A 27,231-nucleotide genomic window follows, 5' to 3' on the forward strand; every position below is an offset into this window, starting at 1 on the left:
AAATTTTTATCAAAAAATATTTTATTTCCAACTGTTTTTTATTAAAAGGCTAGTTGTCCAACTTGTCCAGCAAAGCAATCTCAGATATAAAGTCTATTAAAAAAACTGTTAATTGGCACGTATCTGAAATAATCCTGTGCTGCTGTAACACTGTCATTGTAGAACCACATTAATGCTACATGCACCCAGGAAACCTATACTATCACATGGAAAAAAATAATGTATCATTTAAACTGACTACGTTTACAATTAATATATGGTATACTATAGTAAACTACCCTCTAAGCATGCTAAGATTACTTATTTTAAAATATTTCAATAATACTTTTTAAACTCTGCAGAAGGTACATAATTATCATATAAAATATACTGTAAAATCTTATCATTTTACTTAAGTATATTATATAGCAGCATACCAGTACATAAAGATAACATAAGCTATATAAATGGAATTATACATCTATTTTTGCATTCTGCATCTACTTTTGGACTGAGCTGAGGTCATTTAATCCTGTAAAAGGCCATAACAGACATACTAGAACCTAGCAATTTCACCCCAAATTTAATAGGCATTAAAAAGCCTTGCCACAACTCGCTTAAGTGTGGAGTTCACCGGGCTGTCATTCACATCATCCCTGCCACTGGAATTGTCAAATCATACAAATAGCATGATTCTGCCCATTACTGGTTACATAAACCATCCAACCATGGCATCCACCATATCCTCATCCATAATGTATTGGTAATCACTGTCCTGAGAAGAAGTGTCTTCCCCAGAGCCAGATGTACCTAATAGCTCTCTCCAAGCTGGGTAGTTCTGGTGTACCTAATAGCTCTCTCCAAGCTGGGTAGTTCTGATGTACAACAACTGGGCTGTGCATTCCACCATCCAATGTGACTCTTCCACCATCCTGAAATGTCAAGATAAAACGCATATTCATAATAACTAGAGGATCAGAGCAATGATGTCGCCATTCTGTTTTTTGACCACCAGCATGATTATGTGAATTCAAGTTGATTGGCAACCATAGAAAAATCTCTCCTAGATTAGGAAATGTAAGGGCAAGAAAATTTGGAAAGTGCATTTTATGGTAGAAAGTATGCCAAAGGTCTAATTCGGGGTCATGCTTAAATTCCCTATATTTGACTTCCTATTCAAATTCAACAATAACTATGGGTGTATCTCATCTAGCTTTGGCAATATAAGGGTTTAAAAATAAAAAAGTGCCTTTTAGGTGAAAAGTAGGTCAAAGATCAAATTTGGATCACATGTGAATTCCCATTATATTTCCTATTCAAGATCAATAAGACCTATGATCATTTTTCTACTAGGAGATATGAGGGCTAGAAAATTTGCAGTGCATTTCCTGATGAGAAATAGGTCAAATGTTAAATTCAATGTTAAATGAAGATTGCCAATATATGATCTCCTATTGAAGAGTTCAATAGTAACTATGGGTTCATCTATTTTAATTTTGGACAAGGGCTAGAAAATTGCAAAGTGTATCTCATGGTAAAAAATAGGTTAATGGTCAAATTCAAGGACACATTATGCTTTGCAATACATTGTTTTGTATTCAAGTTCACTAGTAACTAACAACATTTTTCTGCCAGTTTTAGAGGTATAAGGGCTAAAAAGTTGCAAAGTGTACGTAATAGTGTAAAGTATATGGTGAATACATCTGTACTCACTATCTTTACAGTCCTTCTGACTAGTGTAGCAGCATTTGGTTTAAAGACTTGGTCTGTGTACATGCACTTGATTGATGCACCATCCTTTTCTAGTGATTTACTGGAAACTGGGTACTCAAACTGCTCCTAAAAATGAGACATTTTTGTAACAACAACAAACTTTTAATAAAGTTGGGCAAAAACTAAACGGATGTCAAATTCAACCAAAAAATTATTGTACACAATTTTGGACAACTCACCACTGAAAGACAAAGAAATAAGAGACAACTTACTCCTAGATGTCTGAGCACATGTTTCATCAAAATTTCATTCATCTGAAGTCGCTTCTTAGCCCTTGTAACTGCCACATACAGAATATTGCATTCATCTTCTTTGTGTTCCACTAGAATTAAATCATTTTATTTCATAAAACATTTTTTTTTGTTAATATCAAAATTGAAGTGGAGATGATACAGATGAATATAACAAGTAATGGCAAATGCATTATGAAGTGATTTAAATGAATTGTAATGATAATTTTGCACAAATTAATTATCAAACACATTTTAATTAAATACTTATAAGAAGCAGATCTCAAGCTTTACCAGTGGTGCACAAGTATTGAAAGAAATGCTCACCTGTTTGACCATCTGAATTAATAAGGAAATCATCTGTCAGCTGCACAGTGCTGAACTCCAAACCTTTTGACTTGTGAGCAGTGCTGAAAACCACATCTGGCAAAAAAAAAGAAATGAAGTCATAAAACAAAAATTGAGCTCAGCTCTTAAAGTTACAATGAAGTAAGAAAAAATCACACCATTAATTTTTATTAATTGGAACAGAGAATAAATGAACCTTCAGTAAAATCTCCATCCAGTAATTACTTGGGCTGTATCAACACAGCACAATGTAAATACTTATCCCATTCAATATATATATTTTTGGAACAGTTTCTCCAAAGTTCTCCCTGGGCTATAAAAAAAGTCTCACCTGCAAGCCGCAAATCCCCCACTGTTTTACTAAGTATCTTGTCTACTATGTTTGGCAATCTGTGATGAAATGTCTTCACAATCTTTATTTTTCCCAGCAAATCTGCATCTTCTACATTTTCAGCAAACTTTTCTAAAGCACCGAATGGACATGGCTGCTTCAGAAATTTCTGAAGTAAGCGGTTCTTTATTACTCTGTTTTCTAAAAAAAAAATACTAAAGATCAGTTTAAAGCAAAACAACGACTCTGCTTACAAGCTACACTGTTAAAGGATATGTGCATGGGGATGGTTGTGGTATGAACAGAATCTGATGGTAACTAGAGGATCAGAGAGGCGATACCGCCTTCGAATATTGTACCACCAGCTGGAGCAAGCGCATTCGTATAGACCCCCACATACACAAAATAAGGGACACAGCCACCAGTTTTGTGCTTGACAAGCTGTAAAAATGCAATCAACAAGAATTTTTAAACTATTGCAAAATATATATATGGTACAATCAAATTTAAGTTCTTCGTAAGGTAGGTCAAAGGTCAATTTCAAGGTCACAGTAAATTGCCAGTATATGACTTCCTATTCAAGTTCAAGAGTAACTATGGACCTATCTCTGTCAAGTTTTGGAGATAAAAGGGAGGCAAAATTTGCAAAATTCAGTTCATGGTGAAAAGTAGGTCAAAGGTCAATTTCAAGGTCACATTTAGATTGCCAGTATATGACTTTCTATTCAAGTTCAATAGTAACTATGGACCTATCTCTGCCAGTTTTGGAGATAAAAGGGAAGCAAAATTTGCAAAATTCAGTTCATGGTGAAAAGTAGGTCAAAGGTCAATTTCAAGGTCACATTTAGATTGCCAGTATATGACTTTCTATTCAAGTTCAATAGTAACTATGGACCTATCTCAGCCAGTTTTGGAGATAAAAGGAAAGCAAAATTTGCAAAGTTCAGTTCATGGTGAAAAGTAGGTCAAAGGTCAATTTTAAGGTCACATTTAGATTGCCAGTATATGACTTCCTATTCAAGTTCAATAGTAACTATGGACCTATCTCTGCCAGTTTTGGAGATAAAAGGGAAGAAAAATTTGCAAAGTTCAGTTTATGGTGAAAAGTAGGTCAAAGGTCAATTTTAAGGTCACATTTAGATTGCCAGTATATGACTTCCTATTCAAGTTCAATAGTAACTATGGACCTATCTCTGCCAGTTTTGGAGATAAAAGGAAAGGAAAATTTGCAAAATTCAGTTCATGGTGAAAAGTAGGTCAAAGGTCAATTTTAAGGTCACATTTAGATTGCCAGTATATGACTTCCTATTCAAGTTCAATAGTAACTATGGACCTATCTCTGCCAGTTTTGGAGATAAAAGGGAAGCAAAATTTGCAAAGTTCAGTTTATGGTGAAAAGTAGATCAAAGGTCAATTTTAAGGTCACATTAAGATTGCCAGTATATGACTTCCTATTCAAGTTCAATAGTAACTATGGACCTATCTCTGCCAGTTTTGGAGATAAAAGGAAAGGAAAATTTGCAAAATTCAGTTCATGGTGTAAAGTAGGTCAAAGGTCATTTTTAAGGTCACATTTAGATTGCCAGTATATGACTTCCTATTCAAGTTCAATAGTAACTACGGACCTATCTCTGCCAGTTTTGGAGATAAAAGGAAAGCAAAATTTGCAAAGTTCAGTTCATGGTGAAAAGTAGGTCAAAGGTCAAGTTTAAGGTCACATTAAGATTGCCAGTATATGACTTCCTATTCAAGTTCAATAGTAACTATGGACCTATCTCTGCCAGTTTTGGAGATAAAAGGGAAGAAAAATTTGCAAAGTTCAATTCATGGTGAAAAGTAGGTCAAAGATTAATTTTAAGATCACATTAAGATTGCCAGTATATGACTTCCTATTCAAGTTCAATAGTAACTATGGACCTATCTCAGCCAGTTTTGGAGATAAAAGGGAAGCAAAATTTGCAAAGTTCAGTCCATGGTGAAAAGTAGGTCAAAGGTCAATTTCAAGGTCACAGTAAGATTGCCAGTATATGACTTCCTATTCAACTTCAATAGTAACTATGGACCTATTTCTGCCAGTTTTGGAGATATAAGGGACTTAATGTTATAATTTTGGAGTTACCATAATGTGCCATAAATTTCGTACAGAAAAAATTAATTAAAATAAAGAAAATGTCATTTTGGTCAAAATTCTTGAAATAGGAGGTGCTCTGAAGTTTCAGAAGTTCAAATTTGATGAAATAATGTCATTTTTGAACACAAGTTGTCTGCTTTGCCAAGCCTTATGTTTTATTTTTCCAGAGTTCAAAATTTATTATCCATTACCGTACTGCACATTTTGCTCTTACCACTTATATGTACTTTTTGATACAGTGTAACTCGAAAACCGTATGGAATACAAAAAAACTGAGACCACCTCCAGTGTTGGGCTTAACATGCTCTACAAAATGCAAAAAAGAATGGGTCTCTAGCATTAACGGTTCCCGAATTAGAGACAGTTTTCAGTTTCGGTATCTTATGGCCGCTACTCCCGTGAAAATGCACCGATTGACCCCAAATTCATGGAGATGAAAGATGACCTGAAGGGTAACACTTTCCAATAATATTATTGGTTAAGTCTGTGTGGTGTCTGAATAACAGGGCAAAAAAAATTTTTTTCGTAAAAAAATTCATTTTTTTGAAAATTTTGGCCCATTTGACCTTGAAGTAAAGGTCAAAGGTCAAATCCAAGGGTATATTTGAAATCTACACATATGACTTTTGGAAAGCCGTCTATAGAAATTTTTCCCATAACTCCTTCCGTAGGGTAGATAATAAGCATTTAATTTTGCCATTTTTAGACAAGGGTGCATTGCAATGAGTGCCACACCCAGACCCCAATACCGACAAAGCCCAAACTTTACGTGGAACGAGTTGAGATTATAGGTGACCTAAATCCATGAGATGGGTACGGGGGCCCTTACCGTCTAGGAGGAGAAGCGGTAACGGTAGCCGTCCGGCGGAGCCGGCGGAGCCGGCGGAACGATCCGGACGGGACCGAAACCATGTGTACCGCCAGCGCTAACGCTGGTGGTACAATAAAATCATATATGAACATATTTTTACTAGCATCATGATAACTGCATCCCTATTGCTACTGTTTAACTTCTCTTTCAATAAACACTAGAGATTTATATAATACACAGAACTCATTTTACAAACAATAAGGCTAACAGTGTAATAGCTAATGGAAGTGCTTCTATTACCTACCTTTTTTGCGCTGTTCCTCTGACAGCAGCATGGCATAGATTTCCATTAACAAAGGGAACCCAAAGCTATCAGTGCCCTGAAAATTAAAGCAAAACTTCATTTAACGAGACGGGTCGGGACTAAATCCATGTGTACCACCAGTGCCTAGTGGTGGTGGTACAATTACGAATATTAAAAAGATTTACATTTACTTCAATAAATCTAACCATATCTCAACAAAATTCAACTCTTTCTTTGTGTAACCCTCAGAAATTGGGTACAAAAGGCCAATTAATTTTTGTAATATCAATTTGATATTCATGCTACTGGTATTCATGTTTTCTATTCTTCTTTTGACTTGTACATTCTCATGCTTAACTGTTAACTACAAACTCACCCCTACAAATGCTACCTTCAGATTTTTATCTGTGTAGCAGCACTTCTTTGTCGCCTCATTGAATACAGTGTAGTTACACCTGCACAGTATTGCCAGTTGTCCCTCCTGGTCCCCATAGACACCACCTGTAATGTCCATCAAGGGGAAAAGTAATAATAATATCTCACATTGATTACTCTTACTTTGTGCTTTTTTTTTTACTATGGAATAATTGTATCATACCTGGCACACCACTGCCAACCAATGTTTTTGTCTTCTCTTTCTTGAGATGTTCAAGAACACAGTTTGCCACATAGGCAATTTCTGGTCCAAAACGGAATGACTGGAATGTACACACAAATTCGATTAGTATTTTGAAAATGGATTCACTCAACTATTAATTTCATGATCACTTAGTAGACCAGTAGTTAATTCATTATTTTATGAAAATGGACCATCAAATTCAATATAAAATTTTTTATATTATTTTTTTTTTTATTTCATAATATTAAATAATTTTAAATGCAAAGGCATTTTGCAATATAGTTCAAATATCAACCAATCTATAAATTTTTAACCAGAACCTGTGTCAGGTAGAAAGTGTGTGTATTTTCCACTTGTCTCATGGAATTTACAGCTCCACGGAATGCATAAATTTGCTGGTGGGGGTCACCAACCAATATCTTGGCCTGTGGTTGTCTTAACAATAAGTCAGCTATGGCTGGAATAGAAAAACAATGTATAATAACTTGACATCGTTGTTGTTGGTGTGTGTGTAAAAGAAAAGAATTGAGGGAGGGAAAATGAAATGTTGTCATTCTTAGATGTCTATTTCATCCTTATATACAGTCTGAGATGTAAATAATAGTCCCATGCCAAAGGCCAGTAAAATTGAAGCAAAACCAGTTAAATTTGTTCAGTTACTGAACCCCACTAAAAGTTTTCAGTACAGTCTGTACATAGCTAAATTACTTGTTTTAATCAAGGCACTGTCTCACACATTTGATCAAACTTTTTTCTACTAATATACACATTGTGCAATCCTTCACAATTTTCACATTAACAAATAGCACAAAAACTCACCAGGAGTTAAATCTTGTGCTTCATCTATCAAGATGCAGTCATATTTGCTCAGAACTTTCTCTGGAACTCTGGATAGTTGGAATAGCTTCAAGTAACCATCATGAGGCATGTTCAGTTGACAATTTGATACATTCTTCATCACTTCCCATGCTTTAGAAGCATCTTGTGAATATTGCTTTAAAGATAATGGGTACATTTACCCTTGTGGTAAAACAAATAGGCATTGGAAGTACATCTTTTCTTTTAAGGTATTTTTCACTCTACCAACTGTCCAGACAAGGGGCTGTTTATATTTCATACAACCTTCTTTTAAAAATACATCTGCTTGCTCATGATGACAAAATTCTGGTTTAATAACAATTTATCTATACCCATACATACTGCCAAGAAAATCAAGTAATTACCACTTACCATTTTCTTTTCATGATCTATATCTTTCGGTTGACCATTTTTACCCATTTCAGTCAACGGTACATGAGCAGTAGTGATGAAGGGATCAGCAGAGTTCATGAAAGTATTGATGGTATCACGCACAGCCTTGCATCTCAAAAAACTGTTAAATCCTTTCAGATTGGGAAGGAAATCAAGCAAATGGCTCACTTTGACATCCCCAAGTTTGGATTTGTATCTGAAGATAAGAACAGTGGAAAAATAAATGCTCATAGCAATATCATATGTTCTGTGTGCAATGAATGTTGAAATGCAATGCATGTGTGCATGTGCACCCACTAAACAAAAAAATTTTATGAAATCTAAAATGATTTGTTGAAAACTGCTTACTTTACACCAAAACTCCTGAATGCCAATGCATGCACAGTGGTGCTATTCACATTGGATGGGAAGGCACTCTTATTCCGTTCACTGACAGCCCTGAATAAGATATGTAAATATGTTTCCAAAATATTCATGGACTACTGCTCAAAGTTTTTCTTACCACAAGCAAGGAAAAAAACACTATACCTGCATGGAGAATGGCCATCTTCAAACTGATAATGAGTACACTGATGCTATAGTTCATACTCTGTTAAAGATGTCAAAAGTTTTTAAAATCACCCAGTCCTAATTTATAAGTGGTTGACAATGAATTTTCTTATTCTTCTTAAAGAACCAATCTAGTTTCAATCAGGTCTTTTTACAGTTAAATTCTACAGAGTTCCGACTTTGGGTCAGTGAACTGGAATCAGTCTGTCATTGGCCAGTGGCATGATGACTCACACTTATGAATGCATATAATCTTAATATTTCAATACACATGTATGTATTTAAATTAAAATAACTTACTTATTGTAGACAACAAGCACAAATGAGGTACTAGGCCTGAACTGGGTGTATCGGATCAAAGTGGACGTTTTTCCAGTCCCTGGAAAAAGGAAAATTGTAGAAGATTTTGTTAAACAAGACAATGAATTCACCATTCACTGATAATGGCTGATATTGGATTGATTAGACAAAAATGGAACTAAATTTTCAATAATATTCTAAATGCATTATTTGTCAAAAAATTTGTCCTTTAAATGTTATATCTTTTGGAAATGACACTTTGCAACACACCTAGAAGATTAGTTCAGATCAATGAAGAGCATACACATATGCAAATAAACCACACCTGCAAAGGCAATGATTTTGAGCACATCTCCTCTTGCAACATTGTGATTGATGATTCTTTGTTGTTCATGTGTCATCTTCAACCCTGTTGCTTTGCCATATTTCAAAAGGCTCTGCTGTCCTTTGTATTTTTCAAATACACCAGTCAGGTCAAGCATGTTAGATGTAGTGGAATTCTCATGAAGATACAAGGCATAGTACAGTCTGTAGTGGATACTGAAAGACAATGTACCTATTACTATCAATAGTTCTACTTTTAATATTTTATACAATTAAAAAAAGTTCTTGTTTGCTGTAACAGCCTTTTTCCTGCCATCAATAATTAGTGCTTACTTAACTCGTTTGAACATTATGTGATAATAAATTTTACTTGTTTCAAAAAAATCTTCACACCCATCCCATCTTGAAATTTACAACAAAAAAAATCATGTAAAAGTAACAGATAATAAAAAGTAAGACTAACTAACCCATTCCAAGGACCAGTTGAAAAGTTCTTCTTGAATGCCAGCAATATAACTGCAATGTGATACAAACACTCCACCACCTCATTAGCTGTACACTGGGAGTGAGCACACAGCAGGCACTCTATTACTTCCTCAATGTCATGTACAGTCTCCGAAATGATCACTAGCATTGTGATCAAACTCCATGGATTTGGTACCTGTAAATTATATAAATATGTGTAGAGAGCCTTTATGGAAAATTTGTCACTGAATATTTAGAAATAGTAGACTTTCAATAAATTTTGACGTTTCTTATCTTCATCAACCCAAATATTTAGAAAAATGAAAATTAAAAATCCAACAACCTGGTTTAACTTTTACATAGCAAAGCTTGCCTTAATTATTCCCTTCCTTCATCTTTCAAAAAACCAACCTTCCAATATGGCATATAATATTGCTTATACAAGTTGAATATGAAGGGCAAACAAACAAATGCAGTATGAAAAGGACTTGCACCAAAAAACTAGACATAAAACACAAACAGGTTGCTTAAACTCTTACTCCATCCACTATGCAGTCCTCCAGTCTCTCCTTCAAGAGATCCTCTGCACATTCATATTTAGTGTGTCTTCTCAGGCACTCTGACATGGTATTGACCCTGACTGTGACAGGTTTATGGTCTTTTAAGTGCCTGTATTCAGAATAGAACACATCTTTATGTATATAATAGAAAAGCAAAAAAAAAAAAAAAAAATTTCTAAAAAAATGCCAGCACTTCTTCCAACTTGATAATCTATATGACCTCATTTGACTTAAGTATTAACAGTCTACAATCGTCAAAATAATCCAGATAAAAGTAACTTATCTTACCATTTGACCCATAATTTTTTTTCATTTTAGCTCTTTGTATAGTATGGTCCACTTACCTGATTAATCCCATTAAAAGATCAGGGATTGTTTTCATGTTTCCTTCTACAAGCAAATTTTTGGTGAACTGGATGGCCTTTTCATCATCTTTTTTAAGTTTGTGGTACATCTTTTTCCAAGGTACAAACTGAAAATAAAACAAAGAAATCAAAGGTAAAATATTTTATCAAAATATACTTCAATTATATTATAATAAAGTCAAGCAAATGGTTTTACATGCATGGTATTGTCACTTGGCTACAGCAACAGGCATAACTCAGATAGGGAGAGAGACTTCATCTCAGCAACAGCATCTCACAGTATGTTTTCTACAGTAGACACTCTACTCTGATGTCTGTACAGTCTCCCTCTATCTCTCTCTCTCACTTTATTTGATTTCAATTAGAAACTGGAATGTTATACAAGAGTGTTTTACAATCAATCATCAGTTTACTTGGTGATCAAGTCAGTCTTTGTTAACCCCTTTCTAGGCATACATACAAAAGACCGATTATCATTTACTTTCCTGGAGATCAATTAAGCTGCTTGATGTTTTCAAGTTATTAATCTTTTCCTGACTACTTGAGGCTCCATCTGTGCATTTTCTAATACTCACTTTTTATAAACAGGTTGTGCTTCCAGAGAAACCTTGACAACTTTATTCTGAACACATTAAAATTTGTTTTTGGGTTATGACTATATAATAAAACCATGATGACATTCTTGAGTTTCAGTAATATTTAGAAATACTATCAAAAACAAAACTTGTGTATCAAAGCATGTTTATGTGCAAAAGTATACAGTACAGATATCTTAATTTTCAATTTAAGATTATGATATATTTTTATAAACACAGAAATTATAATTATCATAGATCTGAAAATATTGTTAGGAAACAAATAATTACCCTTTCATCTGATATGATGTCATTCCATTGACTGCAGACTCTGTTGACATTCAGAGCTAAATCCAACATGGGCAGCTGACAGAGTATGTTCTCAATCACTTCAATTGGCAGCATGGAAAAATAGTCTTTATCACTGTCAGTCTCATCTCCAGTCAGGTCAACCTCTCCAGTTCCAAGGAGTCCATACTTGTCACTTAAGTTACCTGGAATAGAAGAAGTACTATACATGATGCCAGCGTTGTGGCAGCTTAAAATGTGGCTGTGCTGGTTGTAGCTCTTCAAAATGCTGCCAAGGCTTTTGGTTTTGATATAAACAATGACTGAGAATAGTAATTACTCGATCTTCAGATACTGTGATAATTTCTTAAAATTAAACCATTAATCCTATTTAGTGGTTGCAACAAAATTAAAAGGCAGGTTACTTCATAGGATCTATTTATGGAATAAAAGCCTCACAAATGCTATTTAGAAATAGTTTTTGTGAGTATAAAATTATGTATCTGAAAGTTTGATAATTTTTGCCTACTGAAACTATCTAGAAATTACCATTACCATTTCATTTTTCCTTAGTTAACTTTGTATGTCTTACCAACTGTTTCATATCTCTGCTTTTCATCTACAGAAGTCTTTTCACCTTTTTGTGGATCTACTTTGGTTGCAGTGTTGGTGCTTCTAGAAAATCCATTTCTTTGAGAACTGAAAACTGTGGCACTATTGCAATCAAAATCATTGCTATCATCATCAAATATGTTTCTTGAAAAATTCTTCCTCTGTGTGCTAAAGCTTGTAGCACCTTTCTTCTCAAAGTCACTGCTGTCATCATCCAGTGCTAAGGTAGGCCAAAGTGTAGTCTTTGATGTTGTTGCATTTACTGGAGACTTTTCACACACATATGTGCCATTTTCAAGTTTCTTGAGGGGAGAATACATCACACAAGTTTTTCTAGTTTGAGAACTGGAAGGTGAGGAACCTTTAGAACTGGAAGACAAGTTCTGCAAAGATGTTTTAATACTGTGAGGGGGTGTACACTGTAAAGGTGCATCCTCACTTTGGTTTGCTCCTTTAATTCCACCGAATTCTCTAATTTTGGTAAAAGATGGTGATGAGCTATGTGATGTTGGAATGCTGTCAAGAGGTGTAAACTTCAAGGTCCCATCCTCCTTAAAGCGCACTCCTATGCATTCATCAGATATGCTTGCTTTGGAAGTGGAAGTGGAAAAAGATGGTGATGAGCTATGTGATGTTGGAATGCTATCAAGGGGTGTAAACTTCAAGGTCCCATCCTCCTTAAAGCGCACTCCTATGCATTCATCAGATATGCTTGCTTTGGAAGTGGAAGGTACTGAGTTTTCTGATGATGAAGTAATACTTTGAGGTGGTGTGCACTGTACAGGTGCATCCTCAGTATTGTCAGCTCCTATGCATTCACTGAACTCCGGTTTGGTTGATGAAAAATAATTTGTCAACTTGTTTTTCTGTATGATATGTCTCTTTCCTGGTGACTGTTTGGGGCTTCTATTCAATGTGTACTGATAACCTGCAGGCTGAAAACCATTATACTGAGCAGTCATTTCAAGGTTTATCTTAGAACTCTCATTTTCTGGCATCCTACTCTTGGTTTTATTTGCTCTAGACCTAGGATAAAGACCCCTGTTTGGATCTTTAGAGCTTGTTTTCACTGCCGCTGGGTTTGTCAGTGGTATGGCCCCCTCCTCACTACTGCTTCGTTCCTGACATTGTGCAGTAGTAAGTTGCACTTTTCTTCTCTTGGCAGCTTGTGTTTCACCAGAAGTTGGCACTGCAGAGGTTTGTTCACTCATTTTTGAAGCTTACAGACTGACCCTTCCTGAAAAAATAATTAAATAACTTTATTCACTGTCACATAAAAATCATGCATAGTGCCCAGCTTCATAAAGGATTTACATGAAACTGCTCAATAGAGTATGGACTTGCAAAACACATAATGCAATAATTGAGTGAACCAGGAACATATTATTCTTATTCGTTTCCTTTGCAGTAATCTGTTCCACTGTTGTGCTTAACTGCTAACTTAAGTTTCAATCTCACTTAGGCAATTGTGATTTTAATTTTCCCTAAAAAATTAAAAATCTTACCTGATTACAATCTTGCCTGTGACATATATATATACCAAAATTGTCAATAGGAATGCTGACGCATAATTTTTGTGTTAGGTGATTTTATGAATTTCATTACAAATACTCAACCAATTTCTATTGTTTTTTGCATTATGATAGACTTATATGGCAGTCATAAGTCATTTTATGTGGTTTTCAGGTTTATTCACACAGTTTATTAACCAATTAAAGTAACAGTCTAGTGTGGTTAAGACATTAAATTAGTGTCACACTCATATTCCGATAGCATAGATTAATCTATGCATAATCTATGCATAATTAATAGGTCAAAAAATAATACAATTAAGATGTATTGTCTCAGTTAAAGATCTTCCTACTTCAGGCCTCATAAATGATAATTGCTGTTTCTAACACAAGCCTTCGATTTTTGATAAATGAAAAATTTATTACTCTAGCCATGAATTAACTACCCCAATGTTAGCACTGTCGTACATATCAGAATAGGGAATGTCCGGGATAGCCTATTTTGAACATCTGCGCAGCAGATGACTTTAAACGAGACCTGGATTGGAGCGAGATTTCACAAGAGGTAGGGTTAAAATCTGCCATTGAAACTTCTCTCGCGTCTTCTCACAAGTCTATGTTATAGGATTGCATTAAGTAAAATTTGGCAGTGTCATGTAATTTGAGATAGAGCAACGCTATGGCAAATTACTAATGTTGTCATAGGGTGCATTGCAGTTAATGCTTAGCAAGAAAACCAGGAAAATGACCATGGATGACGGACACGTCTGGCGAGAGAAGTGAAGTAAAGAAAGAGAAGTTGATTAAATTAAAAGGACTAAGTGTCGACATATTTAAAGTACAGGTCAGGTCGTAGTATTTTGTAGGAAGAAAGGGACCAACTGCAGACAACTCGCACCCGACACGTCACTGGCTTCATGGCATCACCGTATAGACCGTATCATCAACAGTCGAGGGGCATGTTAATAAGTACTGAGTAAGTTTTGTGTGTAGTTTACAGGACATCATGGTTTATTAATGTAATACAGCCCTAGCACTTGTGATTAATAGTCTTTTACAGTAACTATATCAGACAAATTTGCTTATACCATTCCTGTCTCCATATAACGTGTACCTGATTATGAAATACTGGTGAACCTTCCACACCTATTAAGTATACACAATGTTCAGTTGCATTTGTGACATTCCATGCCGGGTGGCCGGTTATAATAATTGCAAGTAAGGTAGAAATTAGAGTTAGTATTTTACAACAACGTTTATCACATAATGATATATATTTCAGAAAACTAAGTGAATTATTATTTTTTTTATTTTAGAGCATGACAGACACAGCGCATGTTATTGAACCAGGCAAGAACTGTGAGAGACGTGGTCAGGATAAACAGATGTTGAAGATTGCTCAGTGTATATTAATCTCTAATGTCCTTAGACTAGTTATTATGTTGTTGACTTATTATATCAGTAATCAACAGATGGCATTTTTGTCTGGGTGTCACTTACAGTATCAGGCATTTCCTTTATTACTTTAAAATGAAATATTTGGTTTTATGAATATATATATAGGCCTATGTATTGTACTGCACTAGTAATTTAATGAAGAAAATAATTTTTCTTGCTTGTATCATTCTTATGTTACTGTAGTGACTTTTTAAAATAACTATATGACACCTGTTTTTTATGTTATTTACTGAGATCACAAATACAAGTTCGCCTGTGATGTTGTGTTTATTTGTTGTATTTGTGTATAACTGTCAATAAAATGCAATGATTTATGAAAAGTTCAACCTATATGTTGTCCATTTTAATACTTTCTTTTGTCATCTTTCCTGTCATTTAAGTCAAATCTGATCACAATGAAACTTACATTTTGTGAATGCTAACCATTAGCTTCTATATCATCATTTTCATCAGTAAATAAATGAAGAAAATTAACTTTATGATCAAGTTCCAGCCTTTAAATTTAGTGAAATTAAAACAAAGATGCTGGCAGGTCTAATGTTCTGATATGCCATCCATCAGTAAATGAAATGTCAAATGATTTTTTTTACTTCTTTATAAGTAAAGTTTAATAGTAAAAAAATTATAAAGAAAAATAAGTTGCAGTTGTAAAGCTTTTGTTGTTCAAACGGATCTCATGAAATGACCAGTCAATGAAAAACAATGGTAACTAATGTCATTTTCCTGTACCACAAGCAAACCTCTGGTGATGTAGCCTGTTTAAACGCGACCTTTGCTGCGTAGTACGTCCTCCGGGCGAATTTTGCTTTGCAAGCGTCATCGGCTCTTAGCTTGGCACATTCAACATGTCAGTTGTACGTACATATTATATCAATACTTTTTCTTTATAAAGTGAAAAAAAAAGAATAAGCCTGTAGCTCAAAAATTTTGTAAGTTCAGCTATTTTTCAAGTAAAGAAATCGCTGCTCTACTTCCTTGTGGTCTCAATATTTTAACCCCACCTCAAGGCAGATCTCGTAAAATCACGGGGAAATGTGGTCTTCTCGTTGAAAACCCGGACAGCCTCTATTTGTCAATAGGAGTGCTAACCCATGAATTTTCATGTTGCCCCAATGTAGAACTAGAGGATCAGAGAGGCGATACCGCCTCCGAATATTGTACCACCAGCTGGAGCAAGCGCATTCGTATAGACCCCCACATACACAAAATAAGGGACACAGCCACCAGTCTTGTGCTTGACAAGCTGTAACAAGGCAGCAAAGCTGTCAAATGTACAGACAAAAAGCAGGAAATAACAAAAAAGGCTACTGTCAATTCTGATGCAAAAGTACATTTTGTTAAACTGCAAATTCAACATCAAATTTTAATAATGCTCAACAGGTAAAATACATCTGTGTCTGTACATAAAAACGGCATTTCTTTAAAATAATGGCCCGATTATGCTGATTTTTGAACTCAACCTGCGATTTAGCAGGAATGACCACTCCTGTGAGTTTAATGACAATTGGCCCATATGTTTTTCTTATATTGTGTTTACAGTGTTGCATATATGCTGAAAAGTGAAAAAAAAAGCATAACTACTAAAATAGTGGCCCGATCATGCCGATTTTTGAACTTGACCTGCGTTTTAGTAAGATCAATTACTCTGCATTTTAGTCCTGTATTTCTTTTTGAAAGTTTGACAATCATAAGTAACATGGTTTTCCCATAATGGTCATCTTGGCAGCAGCACCCAAAATTGTGTTTTCTTCTATTCTGATGCAATATTACATAATGGTTAACAGCAAAATGACCGTTAATTTTTAATAATAAAATACACGTATCATGGATTTTCAGAAAATGTGACTAGCATGGGTCTTCAAGCCCGTGGAACATGCCGATTTTCGAACTTGACCTGTGTTATAGTAAGATCAATTACTCCTGTGATTTTCATGACAACAGGCCTAACGGTTTTCCTTAAAATGTGTTTACAGTGTTGGATATATGCTGAAAAGTGAAAAAACAGCATAACTTCTACAATAATGGCCCGATCATGCTGATTTTTTAACTTGACCTGCGTTTTATGAATATTCATCAGCTCTGTAAATATACAGCCAAAAAGTAAAACTGCCTTCCACTTATCATGTTTACAATGAAAGTGCACGGTGTCGGCACCGGCGACGACGGCGACGACAGACGCAGGTGATGGCAATATGTACAGACACATCTGTACATATTTACTGTACTGTTTGAGAACAGTAAGTGACATGGTTTTTCTTAAATGGTCATCATGGGAGCAGTGCCCAAAATGGTTTTTTTTCAAATTTTGATGCAATATTACATAATGTTTAACAGCATAATGACCATCAATTTTTAATAATAAAATATTAGTATCATGGATATTCAGAAAATGTGACTAGCAAAGGTCTTCAGGCCCATGGAACTTCAAAGTTACAACTTGAAAATGCCAGAATGTAAACAAGACAGCACTGTTCTGAAATGTTTTTTTTTTTCCATTTTTAACACTTTTTTTAACATAAAACAAAATTAACAGGTTACTGCCATTTTTATACGATCAACTAAGAAAATTGATGAGATGGGAAAAATATCAATACAACAGTGTTAAATGTCCAATTTCCTCCATTCTGAGATTCTGAACATAGTGAATGATTGAATCTGACAAACTGCAATGATATGAGTTTATTTCCATTTTGGAAACTTTATTACACAATACACGATAACAAGTTTACCATCATTTTTACATAATCAACTAACAATGTTGTAAAGATGCAGGAAATGTCAAACAAACACTTTTACGTATCTTATTAGTTCATTAATGAGACTGTTAACATGCCTAACAGTTGAATCTGAGGAAATTTGAAAAAACAGCATAACTTCTAAAATAATGGCCCGATTATGCTGATTTTCGAACTCAACCTGCGTTTTAGTAAGATTGACCACTCTTGTGAGTTAAATGACAATTGGCCTATCTGTTTTTCTTATATTGTGTTTACAGTGTTGTATATATGCTGAAAAATGAAAAAACAGCATAACTACTAAAATAGTGGCCCGATCATGCCGATTTTCGAACTTGACCTGCGTTATAGTAAGATTGATTACTCCTGTGAGTTTCATGACAACAGGCCTAACGGTTTTCCTTAAAATGTGTTTACAGGGTTGCATATATGCTGAAAAGTGAAAAAACAGCATAACTTCTACAATAATGGCCCGATCATGCTGGTTTTCGAACTTGACCTGCGTTTTATGAATATTCATCAGCTCTGTAAATATTAAGCCAAAAAGTAAAACTGCCCTCCACTTATCGTGTTTACAAGGAAAGTGCACGGCGCCGGCATCGGCATCGGCGACGGCGACGGCGACGACAGACGCAGGTGATGGCAATATGTACAGACACATCTGTGTCTGTACATAAAAATACAATCAACAAGAATTTTCAAACAAGGCAGCAAAGCTGTCAAATGTACAGACAAAAAGCAGGAAATAACTATGCATAAAATAGGCTACTGTCAATTCTGATGCAAAAGTACATTATGTTAAACTGCAAATTCAACATCAAATTTTAATTATGCTCAACAGGTAATACCAATGTAAGTAAAACGTGTAACAAGCATAAGGCTTCAGGCCCATGGGAGTTCAAGTTCACACTTTGAAAATGTATAACTTAAAGAAAAAGAAGCCAATTAGACTACTTTTCCAACCCAGGCTGCATTTTAGTCCTGTGTTTCTTTTTTTGAACATTTGGCAATCATAAGTAACATGGTTTTCCAATAATGGTCATCATGGCAGCAGCACCCATAATTGTTTTCTTCTATTCTGATGCAATATTACATATTGGTTAACAGCATAATGACCGTCAATTTTTAATAATAAAATATACGTATCATGGATTTTCAGAAAATGTGACTAGCATGGGTCTTCAAGCATGTAGAACTTCAAAGTCACACCTTGAAAATGCCAATATGTGAAATATGCTGAAAAGTGAAAAAAAAGCATAACTTCTACAATAATGGCCCGATCATGCTAATTTTCGAACTTGACCTGCGTTTTATTAATATTCATCAGCTCTGTAAATATAAAGCCCAAAAGTAAAACTGCCTTCCACTTATCATGTTTACAATGAAAGTGCAAGGCGCTGGTGACGGCGGTGAAGGCGCTGACGGCGAAGACAGACGCAGGTGATGGCAATATGTACAGACACATTTTTGACACATCTGTACATATTTACTGTACTGTTTGAGAACAGTAAGTGACATGGTTTTTCTTAAATGGTCATCATGGGAGCAGTGCCCAAAGTAGGTTTTTTTCAAATTTTGATGCAATATTACATAATGTTTAACAGCATAATGACCATCAATTTTTAATAATAAAATATTAGTATCATGGATATTCAGAAAATGTGACTAGCAAAGGTCTTCAGGCCCATGGAACTTCAAAGTCACAACTTGAAAATGCCAAAATGTAAATAAGACAGCACTGTTCTGAAATGTTTTTTTTCCCATTTTTAACAATTTTTAACATAAAACAAAATTAACAGTTTACTGCCATTTTTATATGATCAACTAAGAAAATTGATGAGATGGGAAAAATATCAATAAAGCAGTGTTAAATGTCCAATTTCTTCCATTCTGAGATTCTGAACATAGTGAATGATTGAATCTGACAAACTGCAATGATATGAGTTTATTTCCATTTTTGAAACTTCATTACACAATACACGATAACAAGTTTACCATCATTTTTACAAAATCAACTAACAATGTTGTAAAGATGCAGGAAATGTCAAACAAAAACTTTTACGTATCTTATTAGTTTAATAATGAGACTGTTAACATGCCTAAGAATTGAATCTGAGGAAATGTGAAAAATATGCTGAAAAGTGAAAAAACAGCATAACTTCTACAATAATGGCCCGATCATGCTGATTTTCGAACTTGACCTGCGTTTTATGAATATTCACCAGCTCTGTAAATATAATGCCAAAAAGTAAAACTGCCCTCCACTTATCGTGTTTACAAGAAAAGTGCACGGCATCGGCATCGGCATCGGCATCGGCATCGCCATCGGCATCGGCGACGACAGACGCAGGCGATGGCAATATGTACAGACACATCTGTGTCTGTACATAAATATGCAAAAAATATATATGACTAAAAATGGTACAATCAAAGTTAAGTTCATCGTAAGGTAGGTCAAAGGTCAATTTCAAGGTCACATTTAGATTGCCAATATATGACTTCCTATTCAACTTCAATAGTAACTATGGACCTATCTCTGCCAGTTTTGGAGATAAAAGGGAACCAAAATTTGCAAAGTTCAGTTCATGGTGAAAAGTAGGTCAAAGGTCAATTTTAAGGTCACATTTAGATTGCCAGTATATGACTTCCTATTCAACTTCAATAGTAACTATGGACCTATCTCTGCCTGTTTTGGAGATAAAAGGGAAGCAAAATTTGCAAAGTTCAGTTCATGGTGAAAAGTAGGTCAAAGGTCAATTTCAAGGTCACATTTAGATTGCCAGTATATGACTTCCTATTCAACTTCAATAGTAACTATGGACCTATCTCTGCCAGTTTTGGAGATTAGAGGGAACCAAAATTTGCAAAGTTCAGTTCATGGTGAAAAGTAGGTCAAAGGTCAATTTTAAGGTCACATTTAGATTGCCAGTATATGACTTCCTATTCAACTTCAATAGTAACTATGGACCTATCTCTGCCAGTTTTGGAGATAAAAGGGAACCAAAATTTGCAAAGTTCAGTTCATGGTGAAAAGTAGGTCAAAGGTCAATTTTAAGGTCACATCTAGATTGCCAGTATATGACTTCCTATTCAACTTCAATAGTAACTATGGACCTATCTCTGCCAGTTTTGGAGATAAAAGGGAACCAAAATTTGCAAAGTTCAGTTCATGGTGAAAAGTAGGTCAAAGGTCAATTTTAAGGTCACATTTAGATTGCCAGTATATGACTTCCTATTCAACTTCAATAGTAACTATGGACCTATCTCTGCCAGTTTTGGAGAAATAAGGGACTAAATGTTATAATTTTGGAGTTACCATAATGTGCCATAAATTTCCTACAGAAAAAATTAATTAAAATAAAGAAAAGGTCATTTTGGTCAAAATCCTTGAAATGGGAGGTGCTCTGAAGTTCCACATGTTCAAATTTGATGAAATAATGTCATTTTTGACCACAAGTTGTCTGCTTTGCCAAGCCTTATGTTTTATTTTTCCGGAGTTCAAAATTTATTATCCATTACCGTACTGCACATTTTGCTTTCATCACCAATATGTACTTTTTGATACAGCATAACTCGAAAACCGTATGGAATACAAAAAAACCGAGACCACCTTCAGTGTTGGGCTTTACATGCTCTACAAAATGCAAAAAAGAATGGGTCTCTAGCATTAACGGTTCCCGAATTAGAGACAGTTTTCAGTTTCGGTATCTTATGGCCGCTTCTGCCGTGAAAATGCACCGATTGACCCCAAATTCACGGAGATGAAAGATGACCTGAAGGGTAACACTTTCCAATAATATTATTGGTTAAGTCTGTGTGGTGTCTGAATAACAGGGCAAATAATTTTTTTTTCATAAAAAAATTCATTTTTTTGAAAATTTTGGCCCGTTTGACCTTGAAATAAAGGTCAAAGGTCAAATCCAAGGGCATATTTGAAATCTACACATATGACTTTTGGAAAGCCTTCTGTAGACATTTTTCCCATAATTCCTTCTGTAGGGTAGATAATTAGCATTTAATTTTGCCATTTTTAGACAAGGGTGCATTACAATGAGTGCCACACCTAGACCCCAAAACCGACAAAGTCCAAATTTTACGTGGAACGAGTTGAGATTATAGGTGACCTAAATCCAAGAGATGGGTAAGGGGGCCCTTACCGTCTAGGAGGAGAAGCGGTAACGGTAGCCGTCCGGCGGAGCCGGCGGAACGATCCGCTAACGCTGGTGGTACAATTACTTGCCACAGGCTTAGCATTTCATTATACAAACAATTGGGCCAGCTTACGTCCATGTCTCAGGCTGTATATTCAGGCCCCCTACAAGTTCTTTTAACACAACAGAAATACCTTCTTGACAATCTCTGGCTCATACAAAACGGATAGATGAGCAGGTCAACGGTTTGTGTGCTGAAATAATGTAATTGGGGCAAGTAATTTGAAGTTGAGATGGGTAATTCGTGTCTGGAGTCGTTAAAGGGATAATAACTCTTCGTTTTGGCCAGAAAATGAATTTTCCTAGAGTAAACAACAATTTTCCCATACTTACCAATGGTTAATGAATTCATTTTTACATTCTAAGTTAGTCCCTGTTTATTTTCTAAAAAGTTTGGGTTTTTTGTAAAATCTCTTAAGAGATTTTAACAGAGTATAGCCATCAATGGAGGTCACATGGTCTAAAGACAAGCTCAGATAAGAGAATAATAGTTATAACTGCCTTTTTGTGGTAAAACGGAATATATTATATTTAAATGAGTTATTCACAATGTGATTATTGTGAAATATAGATCTCACATGAAGAGTTATTATCCCTTTATTTGGACTCACTGGGGCCGTAGCGATAGTCCGAAGGTTCAATAGTCCGAAGGTTCATTGGTCCGAATGTTCACTATAGAACCTTCGGACCAATGAACCCTTGATTAAAAAATCGATAAAAATGTTACCACTTTTCGGACCATTGAACCTTCGGACCAATGAACCTTCGGACTATCGAGACGCCCCCGACTCACTAATCTGAGGTTCGAGTTAGAAAACGCCTAATACGTTTATAAGCCTGTACTTAAACTTAATGCATGCCATAGTAGGGTAAAGCCTTATATAAATAACACTGGAGAAAACTGAGGTAAGACCTAATAAACCATAAATGATAATCTGTTGTCTGACACTGCGAGACATGCAGTGACAGTGACAAGGTTAAGTACATTTTCAAATCGACCTACCGAATGCTGTTGCATTGCTTACGGTAACCTGTTCTACATTCTGTCAGTCCCACACACAATGATATACTTGCAATAAAAATAGTCGTGGATCTACATATTTAAAACATGAAATCCTGAATACCTTAAAATCGTGCGCCCTTCTTTCATATTTTTCCATCCAGCAGTTTCATCTGCGCATGTGTAACAAGACGGAACGAGGTAGTTAGTTCAAAGGTCAGGTCAAACATGCCGGTGAGTGGGACGGTGTAAAGTGACAGAGAGTTCGCTTCCCATTCATTTGTACAGGTGAGCCTCGCCCTAGATTTTGACCCACTTCGGTGAGACTAACCCTAACCATTATAACTATATGGAGGACGTCATTTCAGGACATTGATTTTATGGGAATTAAGGAGAAGTAGAATCTTTATTGAACTCGGAGAGCGCAGACCTCCGCCAAGGCAGCAAAGTCTCCATCCAATGCCGTTTCACCCCTAAATTTTTGACATTTTTGATTATTGATCCGGATCACCACAAAAAACTAATCATCTGTTCCTTGGCCAACTTCTGACAGTTACTGAAAAATGCATCAAAATCGGTCCATAACTTAGTTTTTTTTTATTATTGATTATTGATTGATTATTTATCCGGATCACCACCAAAAACTAATCATCTGTTCCTTGGCCCACTTCTGACAGTTCCTGAAAATTTCATCAGAATCAGTCCATAACTTTTTGAGTTATGTTGATAACAGACGGACAAACAAATATAGACAAACAGGGGTGAAAAAATAACCTCCTTGGCAGAGGTAAAAAAAACCTTCACACATAATTATAGGTACAGTACAATCATATTTAATAGGGTGCCCAGATCTGTAGATGGAATAGGAAGTATCAGAGACTTAAACAGTTATGGCGATTTGTGCAGGGCCATTGAGAAGGTGGTTTCTAATTTTGAAAAAAAAAAAAGCTTTTTGCACCTTTACCTTAAGGGCTTCTATCCCTTTACAGTACGTTACTTCCAGAGGAAGTGAAGACAAACTTAATAGCACTACGGTAGCACGAAAATTCATGTGTTAACACCCCTATTGATTATTGTGATATGTACTGGCTGTGCTAACAGCTAACAGCCAGAACATATCAGAATCGTCAATAGAAATGCTAACGCATGGATTTTTGTGCTAGCACTATGGGTGCACTGAACACTGAATTCAACTGTAAGATATGGCCAACCAGAGACTCTTAATGGTAAAGGTTATGCTCTTTCTTTTTTTAATGTTATTATAGTTATTCTGCAGTTTTAAAGCCCCTTTCCAGAAACTGTCCAATCGGTCATGACTGGCAAAATTTGTGTGGACCAGTAAAAACCTGGACTTAGTCGGTCTAAATGACCGACAAGAGTTTTAAGAGCCACCATTTTGATTTTACAGTCATTATTTGACATACTTAACTAAAAAAAAAAATTGTATGAAGCCCAAAGCGTTTTTTCCCTTCCATTTCAAACCGATCACATTCACAAACAAAGTAAGCTACTTAATCGTAGTATCCGTCTCAAAAAAGCAGGGCGATTTTCGGTCTGGAAAAAATCCATTTGGTCCGGCAAATTTTTCATTACATTTCATTACATGTCCGACCATTCTGAAAAGTTTTCAGCATGTCTGCCTTTCCTAATATAACTCAACTCCTTTTTTTATAATTTCTTTTTTTAATTGACCAAAGCAGATTCCAGCAAAGTAAGATGGCCAAGAGGAAGCTCATCATTGATGTGGACACTGGTGTGGATGATGCTCAGGCCATTATGATGGCATTGGCTTGCCCTGACGTTGATGTGCTGGCCATCACTTGTGTGAATGGAAATACGATGTTGGACCAAGTATACATTAATACACTGAGGGTACTCAAGACATGTGATAGGATGGATGTAGGTACCACTTTGTAAATTGTGCCAATGTATGGTATCAAGAATGTATCACCATCTTTGTAATACATTAATTCCTGATAGTATCTATATCAGTTGTCTAAATAGAAAGGCTTTTTCCTTGGTTAATAGGTGAAATCATCTAGCCTATGTCCGACCTTAATTGCTATTTGCATGGCTTGTTCTCGGTGAGGGGAATATAAATTAATACATTACTCACTGTGGAGCAGATGTAAACATATAGACTGGGATAAGGTGTGTGTGTGTGTGTGTGTTTAATATATAGGAAGAAATAGTTTGAATGTATCAATTAATGTTTATTAATTTTTTCATTGTGCTGAATATATTCCAGATCCCAGTTTACAAAGGGACATACAAGTCCTTGATTGGGCATGACTTGTCGAGTGAAGGTCAGCGTTACCATGGTAGTGATGGGTTGGGGGATTGTCCAGAAGCAGAACCCCCTTATCCTAACCTGATTCAAACAGAACATGCTTCCATAGCCCTTTTAAAACTTGTCAATAAGTACCCAGGTAAAATTTTTACAAGGTTTCATTTCATGTCTTTAAATGAATTTCTCCACCATTCTCATATTTTTAATCATTTTAATTGACCAGCACAAGGATTGTTCCTAGGGAAAATTAAGTGTATGTTACATTTTGTATTGATTCTTGAACCCACATTCCACCTGCATGTGGCAGTCTTTGGGGGAGAGGAGGGGGTTGGATGTGGATGGGGGTTTGGGGATCCTCCCCCAAGGAAATTTTGAATAATTATTGAGCAAAATATATTGTAATTTAGTGTCATTTAAGCTAAAAGTTAATCCTTCAAAAATGGAAGATACAGTACTTGTAAACCAGCAAGTCTTCTTTGTGTCCAAAATGGTGACAAAGTTATCTGTCTTATCTCAAAAAAAATTTTTTTAAATCAAGATGACATGTTACTTACGGCCAATCTTAGAAACATTTAAACCAAACACTCATAATCCAAAAAAAAAAAGGTTGGGCAAACATCTTTTTTTAAACAAGCAGCACCTCAGCTTCCATTTTGTTGTTCTTGTGACCATGTAGAGTGCAAGGTTGATAAACTTGTTTTTAGAATTTACACAAAACAAATCCTCATTGTTTGATTTAACCAAGAATTCAAAGTAAGATCAGATGGTTAATCAGCTAGAATTTAAGTTATATGTGTGCATAATTCCATTTTTTATCAATACTTTATGCAGTAGTGGTCATTGCTGTTTTTTTATTATTTTTTTTTTTTTTGGAATTAGTGACACATTACTTTTTGAATAATGGAAAAATGTTAAGAATAGAAATATGAATCTTCTTGCATCTCTGAACTATTGATATTTGTCAAAGTAATTCTTGTTATTAGTACCACCAGCGTGTACGCTGGCGGTACTCATGGTTTTAGTCCCGACCCGTCTCGTACGGCTCCTGAGGCTCCGCCGGCTCCTGCGGCTCCGCCGGCTCCGCGTACTGGCGCCGGATACAAGTCACCGTTACCGCTTCTCTTCCTAGACTGCAAGGACTCATGTCCCCATCTCTTGGATTTAGGTCACATATAATCTCAACTTGAACCCCCTGTTCTTTTTGTCTCAGTCAGTGCATTGGCATGGGCATGACGCTCGTTGAAACACACCCTTGTCAAAATTTTTGAAAATTCAATGCCAAATATCTCCCAAATCAAAGGAATTATGGGAAAAATTACTACAGAAGTCTGACCGAAAGTCATATATGAAGATTCCAGATATGCCCTTGGATTTGACTTTTGACCTTTATTTCAAGGTCAAACGGGCCAAAATTTTCTAATAATCTTAATTTTTTGCAAAATTTTTTTTTATTTCTGCTGATTTTCAGAAACTACACAGATCTAACCTATAATATTATGGGTAGTTGTTACCCTTTGGGTCATCTTTCATCTTTTTGAGATTGGGGTCAATCGGTGCATTTTCATGAGAGTAGCAGCCATTAGATGCCGAAACTGAAAACTTTCTCTAATTCTGGAACCGTTAATGCTAGAGACCTCTTGTTTTTTGCATTTTGTAGAGCTTATCAAGAGCAACACAGAAGCTGGTGTCCATTTTTCCTTTTTTGATTCGGCTTAGCCGTTGCATTATATCAAAAAGTTCAGTATCCGATATTCAGTGGTGAAAATAAAATGTGAAATACTCCAAAATTAGCTGAGATACGCCCATAGTTACTATTGAACTTGAATAGGAAGTCGTATACTGGTAATCTGACTGTGACCTTGAAATTGACCTTTGACCTACTTTTCACCATGAACTGCACTTTGCAAATTTCCTGATCTTTATATCTCCAAAACTGTCAAAGATTCGGCCATAGATACTATTGAACTTGAATAGGAAGTCATATACTGGCAATTTACTGTGATCCTGAAATTGACCTTTGACCTAATTTTCACCATGAGCTAAACTTTGCAAATTTTCCAGACCTTATATCTCTAAAACTATCATAGATAAGGCCATAGTATCTGTTGAACTTGAGTAGGAAGTCATATACTGGCAATCTTACTGTGACCTTGAAATTGACCTTTGACCTACTTTTCACCATGAATTGAACCTTGCAAATTTTGTCACCCT

The 27,231-nt window shown here is 35.5% G+C and overlaps 2 protein-coding genes and 1 long non-coding RNA gene across 10 annotated transcripts in view; 2 read left to right on the forward strand and 1 right to left on the reverse strand.

Moving 5' to 3' along the window:
- Positions 1 to 22,983, reverse strand: LOC106166404 (F-box DNA helicase 1). Of its 5 annotated transcripts, none has more exons than XM_087018531.1 (21): positions 22,855 to 22,983; positions 11,841 to 13,052; positions 11,207 to 11,409; positions 10,320 to 10,447; positions 9,955 to 10,084; positions 9,418 to 9,611; positions 8,952 to 9,166; positions 8,627 to 8,705; positions 8,126 to 8,215; positions 7,757 to 7,973; positions 7,346 to 7,520; positions 6,847 to 6,983; positions 6,506 to 6,605; positions 6,284 to 6,408; positions 5,908 to 5,983; positions 2,662 to 2,862; positions 2,310 to 2,405; positions 1,965 to 2,074; positions 1,693 to 1,818; positions 864 to 911; positions 1 to 826 (listed from the first exon to the last, which is right to left on the reverse strand). In XM_087018531.1, the coding sequence occupies exons 2-21, from the start codon at positions 13,024 to 13,026 to the stop codon at positions 689 to 691; spliced, it is 3,774 nt and encodes a 1,257-aa protein (XP_086874657.1). In that variant the 5' UTR covers positions 13,027 to 13,052; positions 22,855 to 22,983; the 3' UTR covers positions 1 to 688. The 5 variants fall into 5 exon arrangements, with proteins under 5 accessions (XP_086874657.1, XP_086874635.1, XP_086874640.1 ...); XM_087018509.1 differs by having other exon boundaries at positions 11,796 to 13,052; XM_087018514.1 differs by having other exon boundaries at positions 11,796 to 13,052; positions 22,734 to 22,886.
- LOC147764834 (uncharacterized) lies at positions 13,556 to 15,110 on the forward strand. Its single transcript, XR_015335609.1, has 2 exons — positions 13,556 to 14,302; positions 14,643 to 15,110. It is a non-coding gene; the product is annotated as an uncharacterized LOC147764834 (long non-coding RNA).
- LOC106154681 (nucleoside hydrolase) overlaps positions 22,905 to 27,231 on the forward strand; it is a 10,201-nt gene continuing 5,874 nt past the window's right edge. Inside the window, exons 1-3 of one of the 4 annotated variants that reach the window (XM_013529122.3) lie at positions 22,905 to 23,018; positions 24,431 to 24,629; positions 24,979 to 25,159. In XM_013529122.3, the coding sequence (XP_013384576.1) occupies positions 24,447 to 24,629; positions 24,979 to 25,159 (364 nt within the window). In that variant the 5' untranslated portion in view covers positions 22,905 to 23,018; positions 24,431 to 24,446. Of the gene's footprint in view, positions 23,019 to 23,824; positions 23,957 to 24,427; positions 24,630 to 24,978; positions 25,160 to 27,231 lie in introns of those variants that run through there. The other 3 variants (XM_087018547.1, XM_013529123.3, XM_013529124.2) reach the window with 3 other exon arrangements.

The sequence above is a fragment of the Lingula anatina genome, chromosome 1 (assembly GCF_051362555.1).
Source record: "Lingula anatina isolate TDL-2025a chromosome 1, LinAna3.0, whole genome shotgun sequence".
Classification (NCBI taxonomy): Eukaryota; Metazoa; Brachiopoda; class Lingulata; order Lingulida; family Lingulidae; genus Lingula; species Lingula anatina.

What these genes read in the sequence shown, in the direction of transcription:
- LOC106166404 (XM_087018509.1), bottom strand. Translation starts at nt 13,026, where the DNA reads ATGAGTGAACAAACCTCTGCAGTGCCAACTTCTGGTGAAACACAAGCT. An exon ending in TTCAGGAGTTTTGGTGTAAA is followed by an intron (nt 7,974 to 8,125) that starts GTAAGCAGTTTT and finishes TCTTATCTTCAG; the next exon opens with ATACAAATCCAAACTTGGGG. An exon ending in AGCACAAGATTTAACTCCTG is followed by an intron (nt 6,984 to 7,345) that starts GTGAGTTTTTGT and finishes TTTCTATTCCAG; the next exon opens with CCATAGCTGACTTATTGTTA.